Source organism: Xenopus laevis, chromosome 2L, assembly GCF_017654675.1.
Source record: "Xenopus laevis strain J_2021 chromosome 2L, Xenopus_laevis_v10.1, whole genome shotgun sequence".
Classification (NCBI taxonomy): domain Eukaryota; kingdom Metazoa; phylum Chordata; class Amphibia; order Anura; family Pipidae; genus Xenopus; species Xenopus laevis.
The window spans coordinates 140,836,500-140,862,394 of NC_054373.1; the positions used below are offsets into that span (position 1 = coordinate 140,836,500).

A 25,895-nucleotide genomic window follows, 5' to 3' on the forward strand; every position below is an offset into this window, starting at 1 on the left:
CATCAGAAGGAGGGAACAGAATAATAGCACACAGGAAGTAAGCCAGCAGGGCATGGGAAGGGATTTCTTTTTACAGGGAATTGCACCAAACAGCACACGACTAATGATTCCCAGGGAAAAATGCATTTTTCTCAATAACTGTAGCCTGCCTGCTACAGATAAAGAGACACATTTCTAACATCAACATTAGTGAATCTCAAGTCACATCTGCATAACATGACTGTCATTCAACTCGTGTCTTAGAAAATAAATACCCTGTGGTAAAATGAGGATATACCAAGTCACCCTGGAGATCGGTTAGCTACGGACTATGTCATGAGGTTTTGGGACTTTAAATATTCTTAGATAGAATATCCCTCAAAGCACGACAGGCCCAGTGTTTTACTAAAACCATGAAGAAGTAGAGGAGGTCATGTGACTGAAAGCAAAGACATTTCTCCACGCAATCAGAAATCAAATTATCCAAAATTAAAGAAAAACTAACCCTTCCCCCCCCCAATATTTAGAATTCTCTAAATATTTTGAGAGGATTTCTCTTTAAAGGGAAATGTACCAATTTTTCAAAATGATAGTCATTTATTATTTAAAATTTGCATACTCAAGATTATGAGATGCCCACTTGGCCAATCCATGAGGAGTATTTTACCAGAGGCTAAAGGCCTGAATAAGCCTGTCTCACAGACCTGCATACATGCAAATGCCCACACATAAAAACAATATTCACCCCACGCCCAGTCAGGCCAACTTTCTGAAGGAAACACACATTAAGGTGGCCATAGACTTAAGGATCTTTCCAAGAAAGATCGTTTGTTTCAATAAACATGTGTAGAGCGGAATCGTCAGATATACAGGTAGAAACAATAGAATTCTACCTGTATCTGATGATTCCGCACTAACAATGGCTGATGTTTGGGTGCCTTCAAAGGCACCTGATCAAAATTTTCTGTCCAGCCCGATTAATGAGCCGACTGATATCCAAGTCTTCTGTCAATATTGGATGGCTTATTTCCCACCATACAAACACGAATATCGTATGGAAATTTGTTTTGTACGATAGTATCTGTGTGTCTATGGCCACCTAATGAGTAGACATGAAGATAGCCTCACCCTCCCCAAACTACAGCCAGAACAAACATCTTTTTTTAACCCAAGCACTAATAATGGGTAATCATACTTACTTGGCTCTACCTTTGTTCCACAGCCAGTGCACATGTAATTTTGGGATGCTACAATTACATCTCTCCTGAAATCAAAACAGAAGATTTAAATTGTAATACTTTCATCCAGTAAGAGAGGGAAAACAAAAGTAGCATAAACATGCAAGTTAAATGTGCTTCTCCATTAGAATCCTGTACCTAAATCTAAAGCAAGCAATTTTTTTTTATATTCACTTTTGAATTTGACATGAGGCATACCATTTTCTAACTCAGCCATGTGACTTGTGCTGCAACAGCCCATACGTGCTCTGATGGCAGAAGTGGTATGGAATTTTGAAAACGGACTAGATAAAATTGCTCAAGAGTATGCACATTTTAAAGGGTTTGTTCACATTTGAGTTAACTTTTAGAATGATGTAGAACGTAATATTCTGAGACAATTTGCAATTGGTCTTCATGTTTTATTATTTGTGGCTTTTGAGTTATTTAGCATTTTATTCTGCAGCTCTCCAGTTTGCAATTTTGGCAAACTGGCTACTAGGGTGCAAATTAGCCTAGCAACCATGCACTGATCTGAATAAAAAAACTGGAATATGAATAGGAGAGGGACTGAATAGTAAGACGAGTAATAAAAAGTAGCAATAACAATACATTTGTAGCTTTACAGAACATTTGTTTTTACATGGGGTCAGTGACTCCTATGCAAAAGCTGGAAAAGATCAGCAGAAGACAGTAAATAATTAAAAAACTATTCGAAATAATGAAGACGAACTGAAAAGTTGCCTAGGATTGGTCATTCTAAGCATACCATATAAAAGTTAGTTCAAAAGGTGAACCACCCATTAAAGGGCTACTTGCAGAATCACTAGATATCATAGTCCTGAATTTAAAAAAGGTGAAGGAAATCGATACACTGCACCCGGTTGGGTACCAGCAAAGTTATCGGTTTTTTGGCAAAAAGTCACAGACTGCCAGGGTGTGCGGGCAATCCGCAGATAACTAGGCTGGGTAACAGGCAAAGGTGCGGGTTTGAGCACTCCCACTCTCCCCTGTGGCTCCAGCAGCTTTCTTACATTTTCGTGCAGTTTTCAGCAGATTCTGTGGTACCCAACCATAGACTCTCCCAGGATGACACAGAAATGAACTTGCATTACATATATAATAGATGTATAAGTCACACTTTTGTTTTGTTGTTTGTTAGGATAGAATTGGGTGGCAGAGAGGCCCCACCCACATTTTTTGAAGGGGTGCGTTTACATTCCATGAACTACACCTGGTTCTGTCTGTATTTTGCATTTTAGCAATGATGTCAAGTTACACTCAGCTGCTAGTGTCTATTTTAAGATTTGCTGAGCAGAAAGTCTGTGGTGTAGGGACCTGCTAATTTTGGACATGGATAAACCATTACTAAGAAGATATATACAAGTTATATATATAGGTTGCAAGTACCTCCCTATTCACTTGCAACAAAGTGGCTCCTCTGCTATTTCTGAGCAATATCCTATGCTTCTGTCCAATATTATCTGCAATCATAGTTTATATGTGCTCCCATGCGAAAGATTGAAATCTACTAACTCCTGCACTGATGTGTATGATCAGCAGTGAGCAAACGGACATATAGCTTTTAAAAGTTAACTGTGCAACTCTTACTTACTTAGGAGAAGGGTGAATGGCATTTATTATCTGAAATCGAGGTGGGGCCCATTCTTCTGCTTCCCTCTTCCTGGACTTTTTTATCTCCTCTGCCAATGTCAAACTCGACTCAAACTCTTCTGGCAAAAAGTCCTTATTCTGTATTAAAAATAAACAAAATAGTCATTAAATAGCCACATTAAGTTTCACTATAACAATCATTTTTTGCAGCAGATAAAGGACTCATCCTTTAGCAGCTATAAGCAATCTGCAGCACAATGCTTCAGCTATACTACAGTCAGAACTGTTTTAGATTATGGTGCCACCAGTAATGCTAAAAAATGGACTATTGGGTCATTTTCCCTGTTTTACCATTTATATGTGTGAGAGTTGTGTTCCTTCAAAAAGCTAAGTTAAAAGCTTTACAGGCAAAATATACTCTTAGTAAACATTACCTAATTTATTATGCCTTCAAGGGACCAGAAAATATGCATTAATAGAACATTCATTTTTTAGATTTTTTGGGGGGTGTAATTTATCTCTGAGCTGTTGAGGCATTCTCAGAAAACAAAACAAAAAAAAAATAGTCTTGACATTACTGGGCCAAAGGTGAAAGCCTAAAAAGCACATGAACGCAGTGGAAATTCCCCTTGAACTACACTCTAGTAAAGAGGAGAACATATATCCCCTAACAAAATGTATATTCCTCTATAATGATGTAGCAAGATTTAAACAGTCAGGGTTAATACCAGGGGTATTAGAAATAATTAACTTTTTTGCTATAATTTTTATTAATAAATCAGGGCCAGATGAACATAATACAATGTCATATCAGTCTTGCAATACTTACATTCTCTGTATCTAGGGTCACGGTTCCAGCCAGTGCAATTTTGGCTTCATATTGAAGCCACTGATGACGGAAACCCCTGAACAGCTTCTTCAGTGTTTGCTCTGCAGAGTTGGAGCCTGCAGCAGGGATCTCCCTGAGAAACAAATGAAAACAGCATGTTCAGTAATTTGCAATAAGTCACATTGTTGACAATTAATATACAGTATTCTTATGTAAACAGACGTGAGCATACCGCTCAGTTTGGTCACCCGATTCCATAGCAGCTTCCAAGGGGTATTTCTTGTCATCTACCATATCTGCAGAATAAACAAGAGGAGAGTTATAGTTTGTACAACTTTATAGTCATATTCACTCTGAATGGACAATAAGGGAAATCTAGTAAGAAAGCTAGTCTATAAAAAATATTATGTACCCTAATTTAAATGGTTCCCTGTGTATTTTGCCTTATGGAGCTTCCACATTTTCCATATTAAAGGAACAGTACCACCAGAAAATGAAAGTCTTTTAAAGTAATGATAATATAATGTACTGTATAATGATAATATAATGATATAGATATATATATATATATATATATAGAGATATATATATATATATATATATATATATATATATATATATATATATATATATATATATATATATATATATATATATATATATATATATATATATATATATATATATATATAACTGTACCCTGTACTTGAATGTCTGCCTCCATGACTACGTAGAAGCTTGTTTATATAAACTTTAGCTGTGTTGCTGAAGCAAACACACCAGTTTTACCAGTGCAGGAAAGGTGTGATCTGTTTAGTGAGTAGGTTTGGTTTACTAGTAGTAAATGAATGTGCATTCTGTCTAAACTGGGGACTGTGATGAATACGGTGTATAAATGAATTATGCATCACATTTTAGTAGTTTGGCTGCCAAGGGGTTATGTTCTTGGAATTTTGCCATTACCAGCTGGTTTTAAAAAGGCCCAAGGGGTTATAATGTTCTTGGAATTTTGCCATTACCAGCGGATTAGAACAGGCCCATGTGACAGCAGCATATCATTCGAGTTCCCTTTGTGACACCCCTTGCAACTATGTGAGCAAATAAGAGTTTGTGGCCAGTCAGTAAAAATACCAAGCACTGATGAGTGCATTTATACTGAAATTGTATGTTCTCTGTGCTAGGTGTCATTAAATGTAATAAGTAACATGAAACAAAAACATGCATATGTTTATTTTAACCCTTTCAGCATAAAAACACATGAAGATAAATAATTAATTACCAATAATGACAAATTCGTCAAACTCGTTACAGCCTTCACATGCCAGGCAACACTTGGTATTGTCATCTGCAGTATTGTTTGTCGATTTCTGCCACTCTGCATAATATCTTGTATTCTCTTCTACAACATCACTCGAAGGAGAATTTTGCCACAGTGCAGTATGTTTTGACTCATGTGTAGTGCTCATGTCGACAGGGGGGTTCTTCCAAAAAGCTTGATGTTTAGAGTCAGGTTCTAAATAATAATCCATAGGTGAATTGTGCCATACAGCAGGGTGTTCAAGATCTTCTAAAGCAGCATCTGTAAAGCTTGGCCATTCACAATACAGCTTAGAGCCGTGTTCTGTAAAGGATTCTGCAGGAAAATTGTGCTGCATTGCAAATAAACCTAAAGAACACACAGAATACACAAGATTTATATCCATTCCTACTAAGCCCATTTTTTCCCCAACATAAAAATCATGTCCTTGTAAAATATACAAATGTGATTAAGCACTAAAATCCCCTTAAAGGGTTGTTCACCTTTAAATTAACCTTTAGTATGATGTAGAGAGAGATATGCTGAGACAATTTGCAATTGGTTTTCATTTTTTATTATTTGTGGTTTTTGAGTTATTTAGCTTTTTGTTCAGCAGCTCTCCAGTTTGCAATTTAAGCAATCTAGTTGCTCGGATCCAAATTCTCGCAGCAACCACGCATTGATTTGAATAAGAGACTGGAATATGAATAGGGTAGGCCTGACTAGAAAGAAGAGTAATAAAAAGTAGCAATAACAAATGTTTAGCCTAACAGAGCCCCATCCGAAAGTTGGAGAGAGTTTTAAGAAGGCAGTAAATAATTTAAAAAAAAATAAAAAAAAATAACGAAGACCAATTGAAAAGTTGCTTAAAATTGTCCATTCTAGAAAATCCTAAAAGTTAACTTAAAGATGGACCATTCCTTTAAACTACCATGCCGGTTGTTATTTTAGCAGTTTTGTGGTTACTCTGCTCAGCCAGTGTATCATCTTGTGTGGCATCCTACCTCCACTACACCATGGGAAAGCACCACAAGTACATTGGTTTGTTAAATGCCGGTAAAATCTCTTACCGGTAATTATGGACTCACAAAATTGCTTAAGAAGGATTTATAAAACAAACCACCATGTGGACAGGTCAGACATGTAGACAGAAAAATTTATAAGCATCCCATCCGAGCCAGCAAGAGTAACCATAAACAAAATCATTGTTACAGACAAACTATTTTAGATCTATTAGGCCCTCTCAGGAAGAATGTGCCCATTGTTGTCCATTCCCTATGCCCACTGTTTCCCATTTATCACATCCCTGCACTGGGCATAGAACAATCTGCAACATAGAAAAGCCGCTATTCTCCCTGGCCAGGTGCTCCGTCTTCAGTGTCCCCACTGTTTCCAAATGACAAAACTCAGCAAATAGACGGCACTTCTGGACATAATTTATTGTAGAAAAACTGCTGGTAAAGGCCCAACGCGTTTTGGGATTGAATCCCTTAATCATAGCCTATGATTAAGGGATTCAATCCTGAAACGCATTGGGCCTTTACCAGCATTTTTGCTACAATAAATTTTGTGCAGAAGTGCCGTCTATTTGCGGAGTTCTGTAATCTGTAACATAAGCAAACTTTGTCGAGTTACTTTAGCATACTAACGGAAATCCGTTTCCCCTTAAAGATGGATGGGAAATCGGGATATTCTAGGGTGTAAGCTCTATGCGAGAGCCATAGAAATCCATTAGAAATTTCCCCATGTCTCTAAACCTTTGGACCAGTTTATAATGCAGCCTTATTAAGGAGCAACGTGTAATGTTTCTGCTGCTTGCTGGGAAAGACAGACTGTGTTATAGGTATGGCTCTTAACTGGATATTGTATGTTGTTTCTAAAGCATCCCATTAAAGGACAAACCGTAATGTACATTTCATCAAAACAGAAGTTTACCCTCATATCCGCTGTCAACAGAAGCTGCAGATTCTGAAGGCTTTTTCTGTCTGGAGGTGCCAAGGTCCATGGTGCGATTTTTACACGAGTGTGAACACATGGCTCTTCTATCCGCAGCCAACTGCTCATAATGCATACTCTGCAGTCCACTTTTCAAGTTCTCAACAACCGATATAAATATGTCCGCTATCAAGAAATGAGAATTCTCCTTGAGGGGAAAAAAAAAAAGGAACAGGTAGTAAAGTGTGTTTAACATTCATAAAATCCTATCAATATTTTCAAAATGGCAAACGCAAAGCACGGGTTTTTAGAATCGGTAACATTGCTCCACTCAGCACAAAACTGGGCTTGTTTACAAGTTCAAAATGGCTCCACAGCAGTATGACACTGTCTGCACGCAAAGTTTGCTTTTATTACGTTTACTTAAGTGGTTGCTGTAGTTTATTGTGCTGACACAAATGAGCTTTAGTTATCCAAGAGAAACAATATACCTATGTTAAACACAAACCTAAAACATAGGGTTTCTAGGTAACCTATTGCTGTATTCTGCATAAACACATAAAACCAACTTCCTGCCTCAGGTTAAAATCCTGTGACGAGTCAGATTAGCTCTCCATTACCAAGTTTGACCTTTTGGTACAACGTAAAATTTTACAGCCAAAATAATCAAATACCACACCTTTAGGTTTACTTCTTCGGCTTTGTTGTGCTCTCCCCTACTGCATCTACTACTATTTTCCCTTTTTTTTTTTCTTTTCTCTTTCGTTATCACCTTCCACTTCAGATTTCCCTCACCCCCTTCCTTGTGTTCACACATTCAGTATTCCTACTGTTGCGGTCTCCCATCCCCTTTACCAGTCACTATGATGGTAAAAAAAATACAAATTTGGCCTGTGTATCAGTAAAGGAGGAGTCCGTTATACCAGTTTTTTTTTTTTTGTAGGCAATTTGATAGATTTCTTTTAAAAAATATGGAAGATGCAACACATTAGTCCCAAAAGCTTTAATACTTGCCCCATTTACTGCAGAAATAAATCCTAGGCAAAATTAAAACCAGCATTATGGTCAGGAAGTTGTACGTTAATAAAGGGTCAGCTTTTTAAAAAATATTAAAGCATTTACATGATGTTACGGCTCATTTACTACAAGTGCAAAATTTCGGCAGTAAAAACACTATGCACAAAACTACTTAACATCTACTCATGCTCCTTTATTCTTGTACAATAATTAATTTTGTACTTTGCACTTGCATTACTAAATATCCCTGCTGTGTCTTATGCCAATGCATGAACACATTTTATTAAAAAAAAAAAAAAAAAAAAGGAGGAAACCCTAAATTTGCCACATATGACCATAACTAGTTCCACTCTTTCACCTGGGTTAAAGCGTTGCACAAGAAATACTAGTTTAGTAAGCTAAAAAGGTGTATGCGTCAGACCACTAGGAAATCACTCTGCATTCTGGGGCAACCAATACTGTTTCATCATCAAATAAACTGGGCTATGTGGTGCATTTCCTAACATGGGAGAAGTTTCAGGAACATATTGCATTTTTACAGATAAGGGAAAATGGTTAGTGTGTTTACTTTAAAGCTAGCCATGCACAGCCAAACAAGCAGATCTGGGTCGGATTAGCCAAACTGGGCCCTAGTGCATCACATCATACAGTGGGTTTATGCAGACCTGTCAGGAGAAGACAGATTTTCAAACCTGCCCAATCAGATATTTGGTAGATTTTTAGCCAATTAGTGCTTGGTGATGCCCCATACAGGGACATATATGCTGCCAACTTGGTCTGAAGGGGCCAAATCAGCAGCTTAAATCTGCCTGTGTATTGCCAGTTTTACATAGCAGCATACAAAATGAGATCCAAAAAAAACCCACTTCTTACATTTTCAAGGTTCACTGTAGGCTCAAAGATATTTTCTGTTGATTGGTGCAGTATTTCTGTACTTGTAGTCAGCGATGTATCTAGAGCTGATAAAACAGACAACAGTTAAGAGCAAACAGTGCAGCAATTAATGGTAAATACATTTAGCAATGTATTCAGACAATTTTATGTTTCAATTGTTAACTTTTAGTATGCTATAGAATGGCTAAGCATTCAATGGCTCTTCATTTATGTTTTTGAATTATTTGGCTTCATCTTTGGCCTCTTTGCAGCTACAATTTTATGGTTACAGTTACTTTTTATTATTATTTCTCATTGAAATTAAAGCCTGGTTGCCAGTGTAATTTGGACCCTAGCAACTAGATAGCTGCTGAAATTGCAAACTACTCCAGTTTGCAATTTCTGCCACATAAAAGACTAAATAATCCAAAAACCACAAATAAAAGTGAAGACCAATTACAACCCTGCAACAATTGTAGTAGAACAATTGGCATAGGTCAGCCATCTGACTATTAGCAAAATGAGAAATTGCAACTGGTGGAAGAGAGTTTATTTTTGTTTTTCTCCTTCACGAAGTAGAAACTCCAGCTGGTTTCCTGGGCAGCCAAATCTATTACATTTTTATCCTCTGAAAAGCAAATACTGAAGTGGATGGACTTAAGGTGTTTATTTCAAGTCCACTAATGGATTATTATGAAGAACAGGTTAATGCATTATCTGTCCCTTCAAACATTACTGCAGGGTTTTAAGGCATACAGACATCACACAATAAACTCAGTATCTTTTTGTTTTTTTTAATTAGCATTTTCTTGAATTTTTCCCTCAAATACATACTATACTATTTGAAATATGGACAGAAGGCAGCTTTATTTCTCTAAACAAAGCAGCTGTGCCCTCGTGTTCTAGTGTGAACAGAGCTAAAGCATTTTAAAGAGGAAGGTATAGCTGAACTGACACAAAAGCGGACATTATGAGGACACTGCAACAATTAAAGGAAAAAAAAAAAAATCTGTTCGGTCTTGCCTCCTATTTTGATTCAATCATTAGCCTATTCAGGCAAAAATCTGCCTGCAGCTACCTTGAAAAACAGATATTTACATGCATGGCCAAAATAATTGAAGCTGCAAATATCTGTATGAATGAACAAGGAATTTATTAATCTTTTTGTGACCAACTGGGAAGCATTTGCTGTGGTGCCCTCACGGAGGCGTGTCCTCTGTCTCAACAACCACACAATCTGTGTGCCTCTACCCTAAGATAGGCTGCAAAGACTGGTTTTTCAAGTTTAAATTACTGTTGTAGTTAGGCGAGCCATTACTGACAACATTTGAAAAGAATCTATTCAGACTTTGATGATCACCATCACAGAGGTGTGGGATCAGTTATCCGGAAACACATTATCCAGAATTTACGGAAAGACCATCTCCCACAGACTCCATTTTATCCAAATAATCCATATTTTTTTAACAAAAAAAATTATTTTTCCTTTGTAGTAATAAAACAGTACAGGTATGGGAACAGTTATCCAGAATGCTCGAGACCTGGGGTTTTCTGGGTAATGGATCTTTCCGTAATTTGGATCTTCATACCTTAAGAGTACTACAAAATCAAGGAAACATTAAATAAACCCAGTAGGCTGGTTTTGCTTCCAATAATTCCAGTCTCTTATGCAAATCAATGCATGATTGCTAGGGTAATTTGGACCCTAGCAACCAGCAACCCAGCATTCTGGATAACAGGTCCCATATCTGTATTTATTACCATTTGTATCACAGAATATTAATCTTCTCTGTTCAAAAAACAGACAGAAGTTGTGATTACCTTTTAGAATACTGGAAAAGGACTGTGATCTTCGACGCAACAGTTTAACATCTTTACTACACAGGTCAGCACCCGACACAGCAGCGCTAAGGGGTATATCCACTACGGCGGATGTACAGTTAATTATGCTTTGATCAAAGCTGAGGCTTGAAATATTTGGTGACGAAAATCTTCGTGCATCCTTTTGTTGACCTGTGCCAGAAAAGTTTCCTTGTGGAGTTTTATCAGGCAGATTTTGAAGTGCATTAGGAGCAGCAACATGTGATGGCACAGTGATTAGATCTGTTGGCACAGCTTCACTACTCTGTGTTTGCAGGTTGTCCCATGATATGCTGGAATGGAGTTGATCACAGTCAGAATCACTGTCAGAGTCATTTAAGTCACCACTGGTGCTGTCTTCCCAGTCCTCTAGATCACTGTCATCCTGTGGATCTGCTGATGTAGATTTTATACCACTAGGGATGTTTAAAACAGAAGCTAGAATTTCCTTAATGGCTGTAGCACTGTTGGGGTATGATCCACAACTCCCTGATAAACCTATCACAGCTGGTCTGGGCAATTCATCTGTGTAAGAAAGAACAACCCACACAGTTGCATTATGTTTAGAATGTTACAATGTCATTTTTATTCATTCATAATATAAAATTATTGATAAGCGACATTCTAGAAACTTTACAGTATTCTCGCCAGAATGGTGTATGTTCTTTTACCGAGCTACAACAATGCAGTCTTTGTGTTTAGGACTAGGATAATAAATACCTTCCAATACCTCACATCAGACATAAGCAGCTACACACATGGTGCACCGGGTCACCTGGGGGGGGGGGGGGCAGCAGTAAGCTTATTTTTTTTTTAGTTGCAATATTGGTGTGTAGGCAGCCATCTCAGGTCCTTTTGCTTGATCATGTGCTTTCTGAAAAAGCCAGAACTTTAGGATGGAACTGCTTTCTTGCAGGCTGTTGTTTCTCCTACTTAATGTAACTGAATGTGACGCTGTGGGACCTGGGTTTTACTATTGAGTGTTGTTCTTAGATCTACCAGGCAGCTGTTATCTTGTGTTAGGGAGCTGCTATCTGGTTACCTTCCCATTTTTCTGTTTGGCTGCTGGGGGGAAAGGGAGGGGGTGATATCACTCCAACTTGTAGTACAACAGTAAAGAGTGACTGAAGTTTATCAGAGCACAAGTCACATGACTTGGGGCAGCTGGGAAATTGAAAATGTCTAGCCCCATGTCAGATTTCAAAATTGAATATAAATAAATCTGTTTGCTCTTTTGAGAAATGGATTTCAGTGCAGAATTCTACTGGAGCAGCACTATTAACTGATTCATTTTGAAAAAAAATTTTTTTCCCATGACAGTATCCCTTTAATATAACTGAGACACTGTGGGACCTGGGTTTTACTATTGAGTGCTGTTCTTAGATCTACCAGGTAGCTGTTATCTAGTGTTAGGGAGCAGCTATTTGGTTACCTTCCCATTGTTCTGTTGTTAGGCTGCTGGGGGGGAAGGGAGGGGTGATATCACTCCAACTTGTAGTACGGCGTTAAAGAGTGACTGAAGTTTGTCAGAGCATAAGTCACATGAGTTGGGGCAGCTGGGAAACTGACAATATGTCTAGTCCCATGTCAGATTTCTAAATTAAATATAAAAAAAATGTTTGCCCTGGAGCAAGAAGTGATGTCACAACAAGCTAATATGGCACCCACTATCCTAAATAAACAAAGAGCTTCTAGAGCTGTTTTCTATGGTAAAGCTTTATGATAAAGCATTCTGAAGAATAATTGTAGTGTTATAGCTTGCACTATTATGGCTTATCCATTGGTAATAAACTGCTTCAGTAGCTTTCCTTCTATTTAAAAAAAAAAAAAAAAAAAATACGGATAGATAGCTAGATAGAGAACTGGAGAAAGAGTCATACCTGAAGGAAATTGAACTGTGGCCATTCTTGGAAAGATGTTTAGGGGTGAACTTGGAATATCCATGGTTTTCATCTCTGTGAAGATAAAAAGAAAACAGAATTTAAGTCTACTTTCTATAGGTGGTACAATGTGTGTGTGACTTCAGGGTGTTTCAATAAATAAAGTGAATCATCTTTCTGAAGATGAGGTGTCACAGACAAATACAAATTATGCCAGTTATGAATCCTTTTCAATGTCAGATATTAAGAAATGTGTTTGAGCTTTGTATATGTTTTTACACAAGACACATAAAAAGGTGAAATTCACAGGTACAATATTGTTCACTATAAACAATATGGGTTCTTAGTTTTGTTCTACTTTTAACTACCCTACTGGTCCCTGTATGACTAAACCACAAAACAACTTAAAAATGCTTTCAATAAAGCTCTATTTCAGGGAATTCTACATCACGGTATGCATGATATTACTGAAGTTCAGAGACTGAAAAAAATGGTCCCCCCATACCTTTCTTGCATCGTCTCAGTCTTCAGTTTTATCTCTTGAATACATGGTTAATGCAAGGGCATGAAGGGACATGGCAGAAGTCAGAATCAATTACCTAAAATAAAGGAGTGTAAATGTCTTAGCCTGAGCAATTAACACATTGTTCCAATAGAAAGCACTCATGTATCAAATATTTGCTTTTGTCAATTCCTGACTGTATGCACATCTCTCAACATACATTAATCACTGCGCTGATATTTCCAAGGTAATTTATGCACCATATTATTGTGCTTTATATGGAATGGCTATGAAATTTGCAAACAAGTTCTGTCCTAGAGAAGTGTGGTCACACCACTACCTGTTTATTTATTAGATTCATCCGCTGCCAACAGAATCAAATGCAGGCATAGTAATAGAGCAAGAATTTAGGAGACTGCAGCTAGAGAAAGTGTTTGAGCATTTTATTTCACGGGCTGGTTGACATTTTTAGGTTGAATCTGGTTTTAGGCTGTATGTTCCCACGAACTAAGGCAGTGTCTCAACAAGTTGCTCACCATCCCCTTGGACGTTGCTCCCAGTGGCCTCAAAGCAGGCGTTTTTTCTTAGATTCCTGACTTTGTAGCAAGTTTTGGTTGAATAGAAACAAGATGTATTGACAATCACAGCCTCCTTTAGGCCGACAATCCTCACAACAAAGGCTACCAAATAGCCATTTAAAGCCTTTATTTGGCAGTCCAAGAACTTTTATCATGGTTGTGTTGCTCCCAAACTCTTTTTACATTTGACTGTGGCTCAAGAGTAAGAAAGGTTGGGGACCCCTGGTCTAAAGCTGGCCATAGATGCAAAGATCTAACCATTCAGATCAAAGTCTTACCAGTCAGATTAGTTAAAGAACAGATCAGCAATGTTCTGCCCCTGACAGCAATCGTACGATATCTATGTCCAACCAAAGCTAGTGACAGTCTCCCACTGAAAATCGTACGATCGGCAAGACACGCAGAGATATTATCGGCAGCCGACAGAAATTTTCTAACCTGTCCGATCGACCAAACAACCGATCTCCGCCGGACGAAAAATGTCGGGACTCTCCACACACGGTTCGAAAATCGTACGAATCCTCGATTCGTACAATCAGATCTTTGCGTCTATGGCCAGCTTAAGGCTAGAGCCACACAATATAGAGAAACAAAGGCCGAGAATCCGATTCTCCGCTGATCAATGTGCCTGCACCAGGAAACATTGCCTCCGGGCAGACACGGTGAATTTTGTGCCAAAATGCAAGATTTCACATTTCACTAGCACCAAGCTAGTAATGGAACAAAGTATGATATGAAAACACTTTAGGATGGTGTGTTTGAAATTGAAAGTTGACCTTTGTACAGTACCCTCTAGCAACCAATCATCAGCAAGCTAGTGTGGGGCTGATAAATATGTTAACTGGTTGCTATTGGCCATGTGGATTATACAGGCATATATGCCTAGGTAATTGAACCAGTTGCTATTTAGGTGGCCCTATATGTACATCTGAGCATTCAGCCAACTGAACAATGATAAAGATCCTAAATGTTTAATGATTAAGGCTTTCAACAACAAACCTCTGTGGAAAGATTGTTTGTTTGCACTGCTAATGTAAGGACAAAAGTCAAGCAGATAGGTTACAAACAAAAAGGGCTGTACTGGGGGCAGATGGGAAACTGACAATATGTCTATCCCCATGTCAGATTTCAGTTGAATAGAAAAAAAATCTGTTTGCTCTTTTAAAAAAAGGATTTCAGTGCAGAATTCTGCTGGAGCAGCACTATTAACTGATGTGTTTTTAAACACGTGACAGTATCCCTTTAAAGGAGAAGGAAAGGTAAAAACTAAGTAAGCCTTATCAGAAAGGTCCACATAAATATACCAGTAAACCCCCAAAGTAGTGCTGCTCTGAGTCCTCTGTCAAAAGAAACACTGCATTTCTTTCCTTCTATTGTGTACTCATGGGCTTCTGTATCAGACTTCCTGCCTTCATCTTAAACCTCATTGCCCTGGGCAAGAGCATGCTCAGTTTGCTCCTCTTCCCTCCCCCCCTTCTCTACTGTAATATGAGCCCAGAGCAGGGAGAGACTCAGGCAGGAAGTGATGTCACACCACATTAATACTGCAGCTCCTATTCTAAACAAACAGTTTCTAGAGCTTTTTACTCAGGTATGGTAAAACATTCTACAGAATAAATATAACATTCTAGCTTACACTATTGCAGCTAATCTATTGGCAATAAAATGCCTCTGTAGCTTTCCTTCTCCTTTAAAGTCAGATTGAAAACACACCGACTACCAATTGTAAAGCTCCTTTAAGGTCGCCATCTAAAATGTTCAAATTTGTCCCAACTGACAAACAGCCTGATGTCCATGGTACAAAGATTTGGTCTGGACCACCTGCCCAACACACTCATTGAAAACTGTATGCAAATGTGTTTTATATGATTTTATTAGTACATAAATGGGTAGCTTTTAGCTTAACAAATTTTCCACTTGTCCAATCAATATCTAAATGAGCCTCAGCAGAGATCACATGGAAAAGGCCATTGTTTCAACTGTACACAATCTCCCTGTTTGGTTAAAGGTTTAAACGGTAGCAAATGTATTCTTGTGTACATTTACTGGAACAGGGAAACTTTGCCCCTGCATAACGCAAGGTCATTTGTAGTTGCAACCATTGAGAAAATACCCTATACACTACAACTACTAGCCATCCTGACTCGGTACCAAATGGACTTGTCAAAACACCAATAGGTAGGACGCTAATTCTGTACTGAAAGGTCACTTGGAGATTATGGTACTCAATGTATTTTTAGATCACTTCATCGTCCATGTGTGCTACTTGCAATGTGCCCACTAGCTACAAAAAAAAAGCAATCCACAGATTCCAGGTATTTTGTTTCTGCAAGTTTCCCAAACAAAAGTTGAGGGCATAGTCAAACACTAGAGTTTCTCAAAAAGACAAGAAATAAAAAAAAAAAAAAAAAACTAAAAAAAAAATAAACGGGGGATGATAAATACAAAATGTCACACATACAGAAACTACCCTTTTTTGCACCTGGCTCTGTGATGAATGACTAGCACATTGGCAAGTGAGCCCAAAATGGGCTTAAAGCTCAGGAGTATCAGAGAAACACTTTTTGGGTGGAAAAAAAAAACCTTTGTTGTTTCCAGGTAGCATGGATTCTCCAAGACATTGCTCAATACTGTAAAATAATATTAATTTCTCTAATAATTTAGGGAAGGTAATCATGTTTGCCTATAATTAACAGTAGAGATTTATAAGCACAACAGAACAAGCTCCTCTTTTTTTTTATTGCATTAGTGCAGTGATCCCCAACCAGTAGCTCGTGAGCAACATGTTACTCTCCAACCCCTTGGATGTTGCTCCCAGTGGCCTCAAAGCCGGGGCTTATTTTTGAATTACAGGCTTGGAGGCAAATTTTGGTTGTATAAAAATCAGGTGCACTGCCAAACAGAGCCTCAATGTAGGTTGTCAATACACATAGGGGCTACCAATAGCCAATCACAGCACTTATTTGGCACCCCAAGAAAATTTTTCATGCTAGTGTTGCTCCCCAACTCCCTTTACTTCTGAATGCTTTACTTCTGAATGTTGCTCACAGGTTCTAAAGGTTGGGGATCCCTGCATTAGTGTATTCACCCATTTACGGTCCTACAGAATGCTGCTTTATGATTATTATAACATATTTGTGAACACTTTTTGGTATACAACTGCCCTTTTATGAACCACTGCTTAGCTAGTCCTAAAATAATGCTGGACAGGGATGCATCAAAAGTTAATAACAGCAATAGTATAGGAAATATACAAATATCAAGGTTTGTGGAATCCCACTCCCTAAAATAAAGCTAAAGAAAACTGGTTTAGATGTCCCAAGGCTGTTCATATAGCATGTGCCTGCTTCTGTAGTATTCTTGCAACATAGCTATACACTGATTTTTTTTCTGTACCACAATTATAACAGTTGATGCTACAGTTTTTTTTTTACTAGCAGCAGTAAAATCCACTTTGTATTGTGGAACAAGCCACAGGTATATTACAGTCTGGTAGCATTCCATCTTGTGCCTCTCACGTGTCCTTACTTACTAAAATATAAGTAACATCTTTCAAAGAATGTAAAGAATCCCTGTTTGGGGTCACAAATGATTGAAATCCTTTAACTTTGGTTAGGATGCAAGTCCTGTGAGTTTGGCAACTAAATGAGCAACAAGTATAAAGCTGAAATGTTATAGGTCTCCCACACCATATATCGTAGCACTAACAGATGCAAAGAAACATCAGTAAATATAGGTTAAACCACTATTTTTTTTTTGTACTAGACCGAGCCACTGGTCAAGTTTCCCCATAAAGCTGTAGGAGAAGCAATTCTAAATGTTCATTTGTGCTGCAAATAAGACTCTGGGTTATAAAACAGAATAACAACTGAGGGAACGCATCTCCCAGAAAATGTAAATCAGTAAGAACCTACAACAAATGTTCATGAAAAATACAAAGCCTGTCTAAGACAACTGCAAATGTTGGGGGAATTTCTGATGTTACAGAGAAATAAGGCAGGAGGAATTGAAAACAAAAGTGTTCATATAAGTGGATAAAAACTTCTCATTTCATATAGGATTTTTTTACCTTTGACTAAATTAGAATACATTATAGAAGTCTGATTCAAGATTCACTTGTTTGGAGAGGTCATCAAATGAGCAGATCTCTGCCAGATGTAGGTATATTTGACAGGTCCCATGCCAAGTGGAGGTTTATAATGGGTGTCCAAGCAGACCTGCTGCATCAATGGCCGAATGCATGCCCTAATGAGAACGGGCTGATAATTGGCCAGATATCCGTTAGTACAAGTTTGCCGATACAGTCCCTTGAGACCAGTCCTACTGGATATCCTGTGAGATCAGGCAGGTTTAAAAATCCTCTAGGGGCGTGGGCCACATCAGCTTGTTGATGCGGTCCTCGTCCGACACCCTACTTTCCAGTTTCCAACAGTTTGCCAAATGAGCAGATTGCCTTTTCTGGGTTAGCAAAACGTGAAACAAGTAATCTAAAGTGGTCTCTAAATGGCATGAGAGAGAGCTAATTGTGTCATTTAAAAATAACATTTTTACATAAACAAAATAGAACAGTTTTATTTTAAACTGATAGCGTTACTGGTCTTTAATTTGCTGATAAACAGAGGTCAAAGTAATTCACAGCTCCTTACACGTGCACTGGATGAAACCAATCCTTATACAAACTATAGCAGCTAGCAATAAACCGGACACAATGTGTTAAGTGCTGCTCCTCTGTGTCACTTTCCTTATTATACCCATGCTTGCACAAACAATTACGGAACTCTGGCTTTAACTGACGAGAATTAAAGCATGCAGACCACAAGATGTTCTTAAAGGACAAGTAAAGAAACTAAAAAATGTTGTACGTTATGTTTTAAGCTTCAGTACCAGCCCAAGGCAACCACAACCCTTTAGCAGTAAAAATCTGTCTCTCCAAAAATTCCCCGTAGCTCCGAATCTTCTTTTCTGCTGATTCACTGCACATGCTCTGTGTTGCTGTCACTTGCTGACCTTAAGGTGGCCATACACGGGCAGATAAAGCTGCCGATATCGGTCGTTTGGACCGATTTGACAGCTTATCTGCCCGTGTATGGGGGCTTCCGACGGGTCTTCCCGATCGATATCTGGCCACGATATCGATCGGGAAGGTTGGATTTTTAACCGACCCGTCGGAGCCGCTTGGCGCATCGTAATTCGATCGTTCGGCCATACGGCCAAACGTTCGAATTAACCCCGATATAGCCACGCAGTTTAGTGGCATATCGATGTCGCCAAACGAGCGGATCTTGGAGTCTATGGCCACCTTTAGGGACCCACTCACAATATACAGTACACATTGAATATAAATGTCAAAATATAAGGCTGATTATTGATAAATACAGATAATTACTACATGGGAGCACAGAAACCAGTGCAACTAGCATCTGAATTTAATAATCAGCTCTGTAGCATCAGCTTATATTACAGGCCAATTTGATAATTTGCAACAACCCTCTAAATTTAGCTTCTCAACAGCTGCTCAGAGCCCACTGAGCATGTGAGTGTCGCAGACACTTTGTAAGATAGTAACCCCCTGTGACAGGTTTGAAGTCTGAGAAGCTGAAACTTTAGGCTGGTGCAATAAGTTCAGTATATAAAACATGGCATTTTAAGCCCTATGAATTTTTAGGGTTTAGTTCTCCTTTAATACACACAATGAAGACAACCCCTAAGCCTGTGTGTGGGCAACTGCAGAAACTTGCAACCCCTTTCCTCCAGAAACATAAATTAAAAACAAAGTATGAACATATGCAAGAACGGTCACACGTATAGCCAGGACTGGGAAATTTTTACACTGCTGCTGACCAGCAGATATTGGGATGGCCCACAAAAAGTCAGATTTTAAAAAAAAAAATGCATAAACGGTAAAATGCTGCCCTCTCACAACAGCAGGATAGCTGCATAGGCTCATCCCATCAGCCCAACCTGGTGCATTTTACATGACCAGAACGGTCAAACATCCGCACACATCTGTCACCCTATTAACCAACAAGCAGTTGCTCATGAATGCTCAGATTAAAGGAGAAGGTAAATGTCAATAAGTGATTGTAACTGCTTACCAGAGCACTTGTTCCTGTTAGCAGGACACTAGCCAAGGTACTTTTGTGCAAGCACTATTTAGCAATCTTTTTCTTCTCAAAATCTCAGGGCTGTTGCATACACAATAGAGTTAAAAGGCCAGCTTTATTGTTAAAGTTCAGCTTTTCACTCTACTGCGCATGAGCAACCACACGACAATCACTGCCTAACGGAGTGTTGGGTGGGTGTGTGTGTGTGTTTTGGCGCTATTAAAATAATATCGGTAAAAAAAACACATGGTTTCAAAGGGTAATGTCACACATGGAGATGATAAACATAATGATGTTTTAAAGACAAGAACACCTAGAAACTGAAAGACACACACTGGCCAATTCTGCATAGTATCTGGCCAATGGCAATGGCTCACAGGGAGAACCATCAATATATTTGTTTACACCTGGAAATACATTCAAACTGAAAGCCACACACTGGCCAACTCTCCACATTCATTCAATCACCAATTGGTTGCTATGGGTAACTGCCAATGGGCAAATTTGTCCTGTGTTGATAAATGGGCCCTGGATGTTTTTGTTGCCCGTGTTAAATCTGTGCTACTGTGAGTGACAGAATGTCCCTAGGCTCCTTCCCAATGGCAGTAATGCAAATCGGTGATGGAATAAAATACATGTTGAAAAGTAGTTTTTCCATGAGGCAACTTCGCAAAGCAACAGAGACACGTGTTTTTGCATCTGTGATTCACATTACTGCTGATGGGAAGAAAACTGGGGACAATAACTGCGGGTGACAAAAAGTACCATGTGACATTGCCCTAAATAGACAGATACCATATGACTAGCCATAGCAGATAACCTAAATGATTGGAACGTTAAACGATGCGCTTCTTAGACTGAGGGCACACCGTGTGCTGTCTTCGCTAATCTCAGCATGCGTTTTATTTGCAGGTTGAGAGAAGTGGATATGAACATTTCCCCAGCTCTGTATATTTGCACTAAAAAGTAAAACTTCACCGAGCAGGTAGATTAGTAGAGCATAGATCAGCACGAAAATGTCTGCTTTTGCGTGTTCAGGCCAATCTCTGCTCCACATGTCTGCACTCAAGTGGAAGCTTTACTTTTCAGTGTATCAGACATTAGACAGCAGTTGGAAGCTACCAGCAGCCGTTCAACAAGAAGACCCACATGCCAAGGAAGATTAAAGAGACATCAATCAGCTGATACCATCAAGCCTGCTTCCAGCAAAATTCTGTCAATGATTCAATTTAGTCAGGATAGAAAATGAAATCAGAAATATGGGGAGACAGTTTGCAATGTAAGGATGCCGTATGTGCAAAAACATTCTGATACAAAAAAAAAAAAAGCTCTGGCGCATATGAACTCAATTAACTCTGTACTGTCTCTGTTTGTTTGCAGTGTGTGTTCACTTGTTTTTGATCCTTGCTAGAACAGGTGAGCTAAGCAGTCTTGTGACGGGTGGTTGCAGTTTATTTGAAAGCCACTGAGCTGTGGGAGCAGCCCCGCCACACTCCAGCAGCCATTTGTGCATCCACAACCAAGAACTCTTCATCAGTATATGAATCAAGAGCCCATGAGAGATCAGTAGTTCTGTCAGCAGTTAAGGAAATTCTCCTACTGAGTGTGTTAGGATATATTTATTATTCGTGATAAACCCTTTTTATTTTACAGTAGAACCCCCATTTTAAGTTTTTCAGGGGACCAGAAAAAAAATTATGTAAAATCCCTGAAAATATAAATAACAAGGGTAAAGCATTATGTTGGGGGCATGTGCAAGGCCTCTCTGTCAGTCACATACACAACCTAAAGCAACAAGTGACTGGTGCAGGACTGTATAACAGGCAGACTAATTGGAATTGACCATTTACAGGCAGACCATGGAGAAATATACATCTGGTTAGTATTTGTAAAATCCAGGAAAACATTACTTAAAATCAGGGAAATGCACCCATTGAAATGCATTATAAATTGGTGGGGCCACAAATGAAAAATATAGAATGCGGGGAAACAAAATCAGGGTATTTAAAATAGAGGTTTCACTGTATTCACTGTATTAACAATTCACTTTAAAGGGATGTCATAGGAAAAAACATTTTTTTCAAAATGAATCCGTTAATAGTGCTGCTTCAGCAGAATTCTGCACTGGAATCCATTTCTCAAAAGAGCAAACAGATTTTATTATATTCAATTTTGAAATCTGACATGGGGCTAGACATATTGTCAATTTCCCAGCTGCCCCAAGTCATGTGACTTCTGCTCTGATAAACTTCAATCCCTCTTTACTGCTGTACTGCAAGTTGCAGTGATATCACCCCCTCCCTTCCCCCGCCAGCAGCCAAACAAAAGAACAATGGGAAGGTAACCAGATAACAGCTCCCTAACACAAGATACCAGCTGCCTGGTAGATCTAAGAACAACACTCAATAGTAAAAACCCATGTCCCACTGAGACACATTCAGTTACATTGAGAAGGAAAAACAGCAGCCTGACAGAAAGCATTTCTCTCCTAAAGTGTAGGCACAAGTCACATGACCAGGGACAGATGGGAAATTGACAAAATGTCTAGCCCCATGTCAGATTTCAATATTGAATATAAAAAAATCTGTTTGCTCTTGGATGGATTTCAGTGCAGAATTCTGCTGGAGTAGCACTATTAACTTATGCGTTTTGAAAAAAAAAACGTTTTCTGATGAGAGGATCCCTTTAATGTTCTCTCTGTGTGTTCGAATGACACAGACTCTAGTTGTTCCTCTATTGCAGCACCCCTGCTTCAGCAAGCCTAACTCATAACGAACAATGATTTTAGCACACATAACTGGGTACAAGTGCCAGGTACAGGTGTGGGATCTGTTATACGGAAAATAATTTTCCAAAAAGGTAATCTGTTATGTAAACCTGGGCCTTTTCTCCTTATCCAGCTTAAATGACTGCCCTCACGGTTGCACCGGAGCTTGTTAATAAAAACTATAGTAGTCTTTCTGAGGTAAACAACATTTTAACAAAGTCAACAGTACACTATAATTGAATTACTTTTAAATTTGCATCTTTCTGCGTTACTTTTTAAATATGTATTTGCTTATTTCTCTCCCGCTTTTTCTCAACGATTTACATAAATATCAAATATTGGCAAGCAACCATTTGCTGTAATTTGAAACCAACATTACATACTAATTTTTACCACGGACACATTACAGCAAGAAAAAATGTAACCAAGAGAAAGAAATGAAACAAGAATGAATTGAGGGTCCAGAAGGCAGTGACCAAAGAGCTGTCACTGCTGTTTGGTTTGAAGACAAAAATCAGCCGTTATACAACAGTGCCTGCAGTTAGCAACATCACTGACATTAGTAGCTACACCACAACTACAAACATAGAACACCCTGTGTCTGACAGGAGTACCTTACCAGTATTAATGCTGCAGCTAATTGTGGCCAGTGTATTGGTAAAGCCCCAAAGGTGCTTTATGCTGAACATCTAACTTTCCCCCTGTCCCTGAAGGCTGAATGTAGATACTGATAATTCCTCTAGCATTGAATATATATTTTAGGATTAATTCTCAGTGGCATCACAAGTCAGTCTAGTGTCCACATAGCCCAGAGATCAATTTAAAAAAGAATACATTTTCCTATGGGGTGCTCAACAGGTTAACATTTGGGTTCAGGTCCGGACTGAGAATTAAAATAGGCCCTGGCATTTCAGGTATACAAAGGCCCAATCAGCCCACAGAGAGGCCCAAACAGACGCCACCAGCCCACTAATTACTGACTTTCTATGGCACCTTATAACAGCCCTTCTGGCATTTGCCAGAACCCACAGATTGCCAGTCTGGGCCTGTTTAGGTTTCTGTACTATACCTGGCATTACACCTTGTTTCTAGTAACCCAGTAACAACCTCTTTCCCTTCATGTATCCCTGCTTTTCCCCAATGGCTGCATTAAGCCAATGCATTGAAAAATGTGATTGTTAGCTCTTAGGGAAAGCATTCCCTTTCATTGTAGCACTTCCCTAAAGGTCATGAAGGAATGCTTCCTGAATAGATAAGTAAATAATAAATCATCTTGCATCTGGTTCAGTGACCCTAGCCCCCAGATAGCATTTTTGAAAGCGTCAAACAGAAGATGTAAAAAAACACTTAATATATAAAAACAAATAGCAGCTTAAGTGTAGCTTTCGATTACATCCATATGCATCAAATACATTAAAGGGGTGGTTCACATTTAAGTTAACTTTTAGTATGTTATAGAATGGTTAATTCTAAGCAACTTTTCGAACAGTCTTTATTATGTATTACATAGTTTACTTTTTTACTCTTTCCAGCTCAAACAGGGGTCACTGTGCCCATCTAAAAAAATGCTATTTAGGGTTAAAAATGTATTGTTTTAGCTACTTGTATTGCTCATCTTTCTATTCAGGCCCACTCCTATTTATATTCCAGTCTCATATTTAAAGGGATACGGTCATGGGAAAGCATGTTTTTTTCAAACCGCATCAGTTAATAATGCTGCTCCAGCAGAATTCTGTACTGAAATCCATTTCTCAAAAGAGCAATCAGATTTTTTTTATATTTCATTTTGAATTCGGACATGGGGCTAGACATATTGTCAGTTTCTCAGCTGCCCCCAGTCATGTGATTTGTGCCTGCACTTTGGGATGGAATTACTTTATGGCAGGCTATTTCTCCTACTCAATGTAACTGAATCAGTCAGCTGTTATCTTGTGTTAGGGAGCCGCTATCTGGTTACCTTCCTATTGTTCTGTTGTTTGGCTGCTGGGGGGGGGAGAGTGAAATCACTCCAACTTGCAGTAAAGAGTGACTGAAGTTTATCAGAGCACAAGTCACATTTAACTAATGCGTTTTGAAAAAAAAAACACTATCCCTTTAAAGCAATGCATGGTTGCTAGGGTAATTTGAACCCTAGCAACCAAATTGCAGGAACCATAACCTGAAGAGCTGCGCAATGAAAAAAAACTCAATAAGCTACAACAGCAACTGCAAATTGCTTCATAATATAACGCTCTACATCACACTAAAAGTTAGACTTCCCCTTTAAACTGCTGACGGTTCGCATTCTCCTTCCTGTGTGTGCAGGTTTATGAACTAAAGCGATCGCTGGTATTTGTGGCTTGTTTTTCTCTCGTGTTGTTCAAGATTAAGGTACGGAGATTAAAGGTCTCAAAATGCCCAACCTCCCAGCCGGCGGCTCCTGCTGAACAAGCCCAGTGCCTCTGTCCCTCAGGGCTGCCCGAGCATGGAATGTGCAATTCACTGGGAACGCAGCTCGTTCCCTAAGGGTTTACCAGGTTATATCCAGGATGGTGGCCTTTTGGGCTCATTTTTCTATTGGTGCACTATATATGCAACTAAACCCCGGGTCACTGCCTTGATCCCGAGAAACGCACCAAGGGCCGCGACGGGGGACGCGGATAGTCAAATCCGCCACATAAAAGAAGCACATCATGCAGATCAGCTGCACTTTGGGTATCCTTCTGTGGCGAGCGGCCGGTAACCCTCCCTGTATGCAAATCCCCATACACCCCCTCCCCATGTTTATAAGCGCCCATACACCCCTATGTACAACGTGCCATTATACCGCCCCACGCATAGGTGCCTAGAAGTATAAATAAAGCCGGACTGTCTATTGTATTGTTCCACTCGAACTCTTACCTTAGTTACCAGTCCTCTCCTTTACGCACTGGGAGTCTGGGACGTCTCCGGCGGCTTCTCAGTTCATACTCCAGCAGATGCCACATTTACAACACCGGCAGATCCCGTTGAAAGAAGACTGGAGCCCTAAATTCACGTTCATTATAAACCGGCAGCAAGTTGTACTGGGTCATATAACCCTCCTCAAAACTGTCCTACACAAGCCCCGCCCACAGCCAGAGCGTGTTTTGCAACCCCCATTGCCCCGCCCCGTGGCGGGAGAGAGGAAGAGCTGTTTGTTTGGTGGAAATAAAGGCAGAGTCTGTGAGCAGGGCTTGTGGCGTTGTTTTATTTGTACTGTGTGAGCTGGCTGCCTAGTTGCAGGAGGAGAATTGCTTTGTATCATATTGTACCTGAACAAGTGGCCACCAGCAGCGTCTGGAAACCTTGGCCATGTTGCTTACCTCAGAGTTGTAATCAGCTTTGAAGAAGGAACTGCAATGTTCTGAAAGCTTGCTGAGATTCTCATTTTAAGGGTGCCATATGCCATCGTCAAACGAGCGGATCTCTCCCCAATGTGCCCA

At 39.2% G+C, this 25,895-nt stretch overlaps 1 protein-coding gene across 2 annotated transcripts in view; it reads right to left on the minus strand.

Annotated features, from left to right (window-relative positions):
* Window positions 1-25,538, minus strand: part of rubcnl.L (RUN and cysteine rich domain containing beclin 1 interacting protein like L homeolog) — a 41,230-nt gene extending 15,692 nt beyond the window's left edge. Inside the window, exons 1-11 of one of the 2 annotated variants that reach the window (XM_018247338.2) lie at window positions 25,333-25,538; window positions 13,007-13,100; window positions 12,502-12,576; window positions 10,583-11,146; window positions 8,762-8,847; window positions 6,872-7,079; window positions 4,919-5,305; window positions 3,872-3,935; window positions 3,640-3,772; window positions 2,812-2,948; window positions 1,179-1,243 (exon numbers count right to left, since the gene is read on the minus strand). In XM_018247338.2, coding sequence (XP_018102827.1) covers window positions 1,179-1,243; window positions 2,812-2,948; window positions 3,640-3,772; window positions 3,872-3,935; window positions 4,919-5,305; window positions 6,872-7,079; window positions 8,762-8,847; window positions 10,583-11,146; window positions 12,502-12,574 — 1,717 coding nt within the window. In that variant the 5' untranslated portion in view covers window positions 12,575-12,576; window positions 13,007-13,100; window positions 25,333-25,538. The remainder of the gene's footprint in view (window positions 1-1,178; window positions 1,244-2,811; window positions 2,949-3,639; window positions 3,773-3,871; window positions 3,936-4,918; window positions 5,306-6,871; window positions 7,080-8,761; window positions 8,848-10,582; window positions 11,147-12,501; window positions 12,577-13,006; window positions 13,101-25,332) is intronic. The other variant, XM_018247339.2, reaches the window with a different exon arrangement.
* Between the last annotated feature and the right edge of the window lie 357 nt (window positions 25,539-25,895).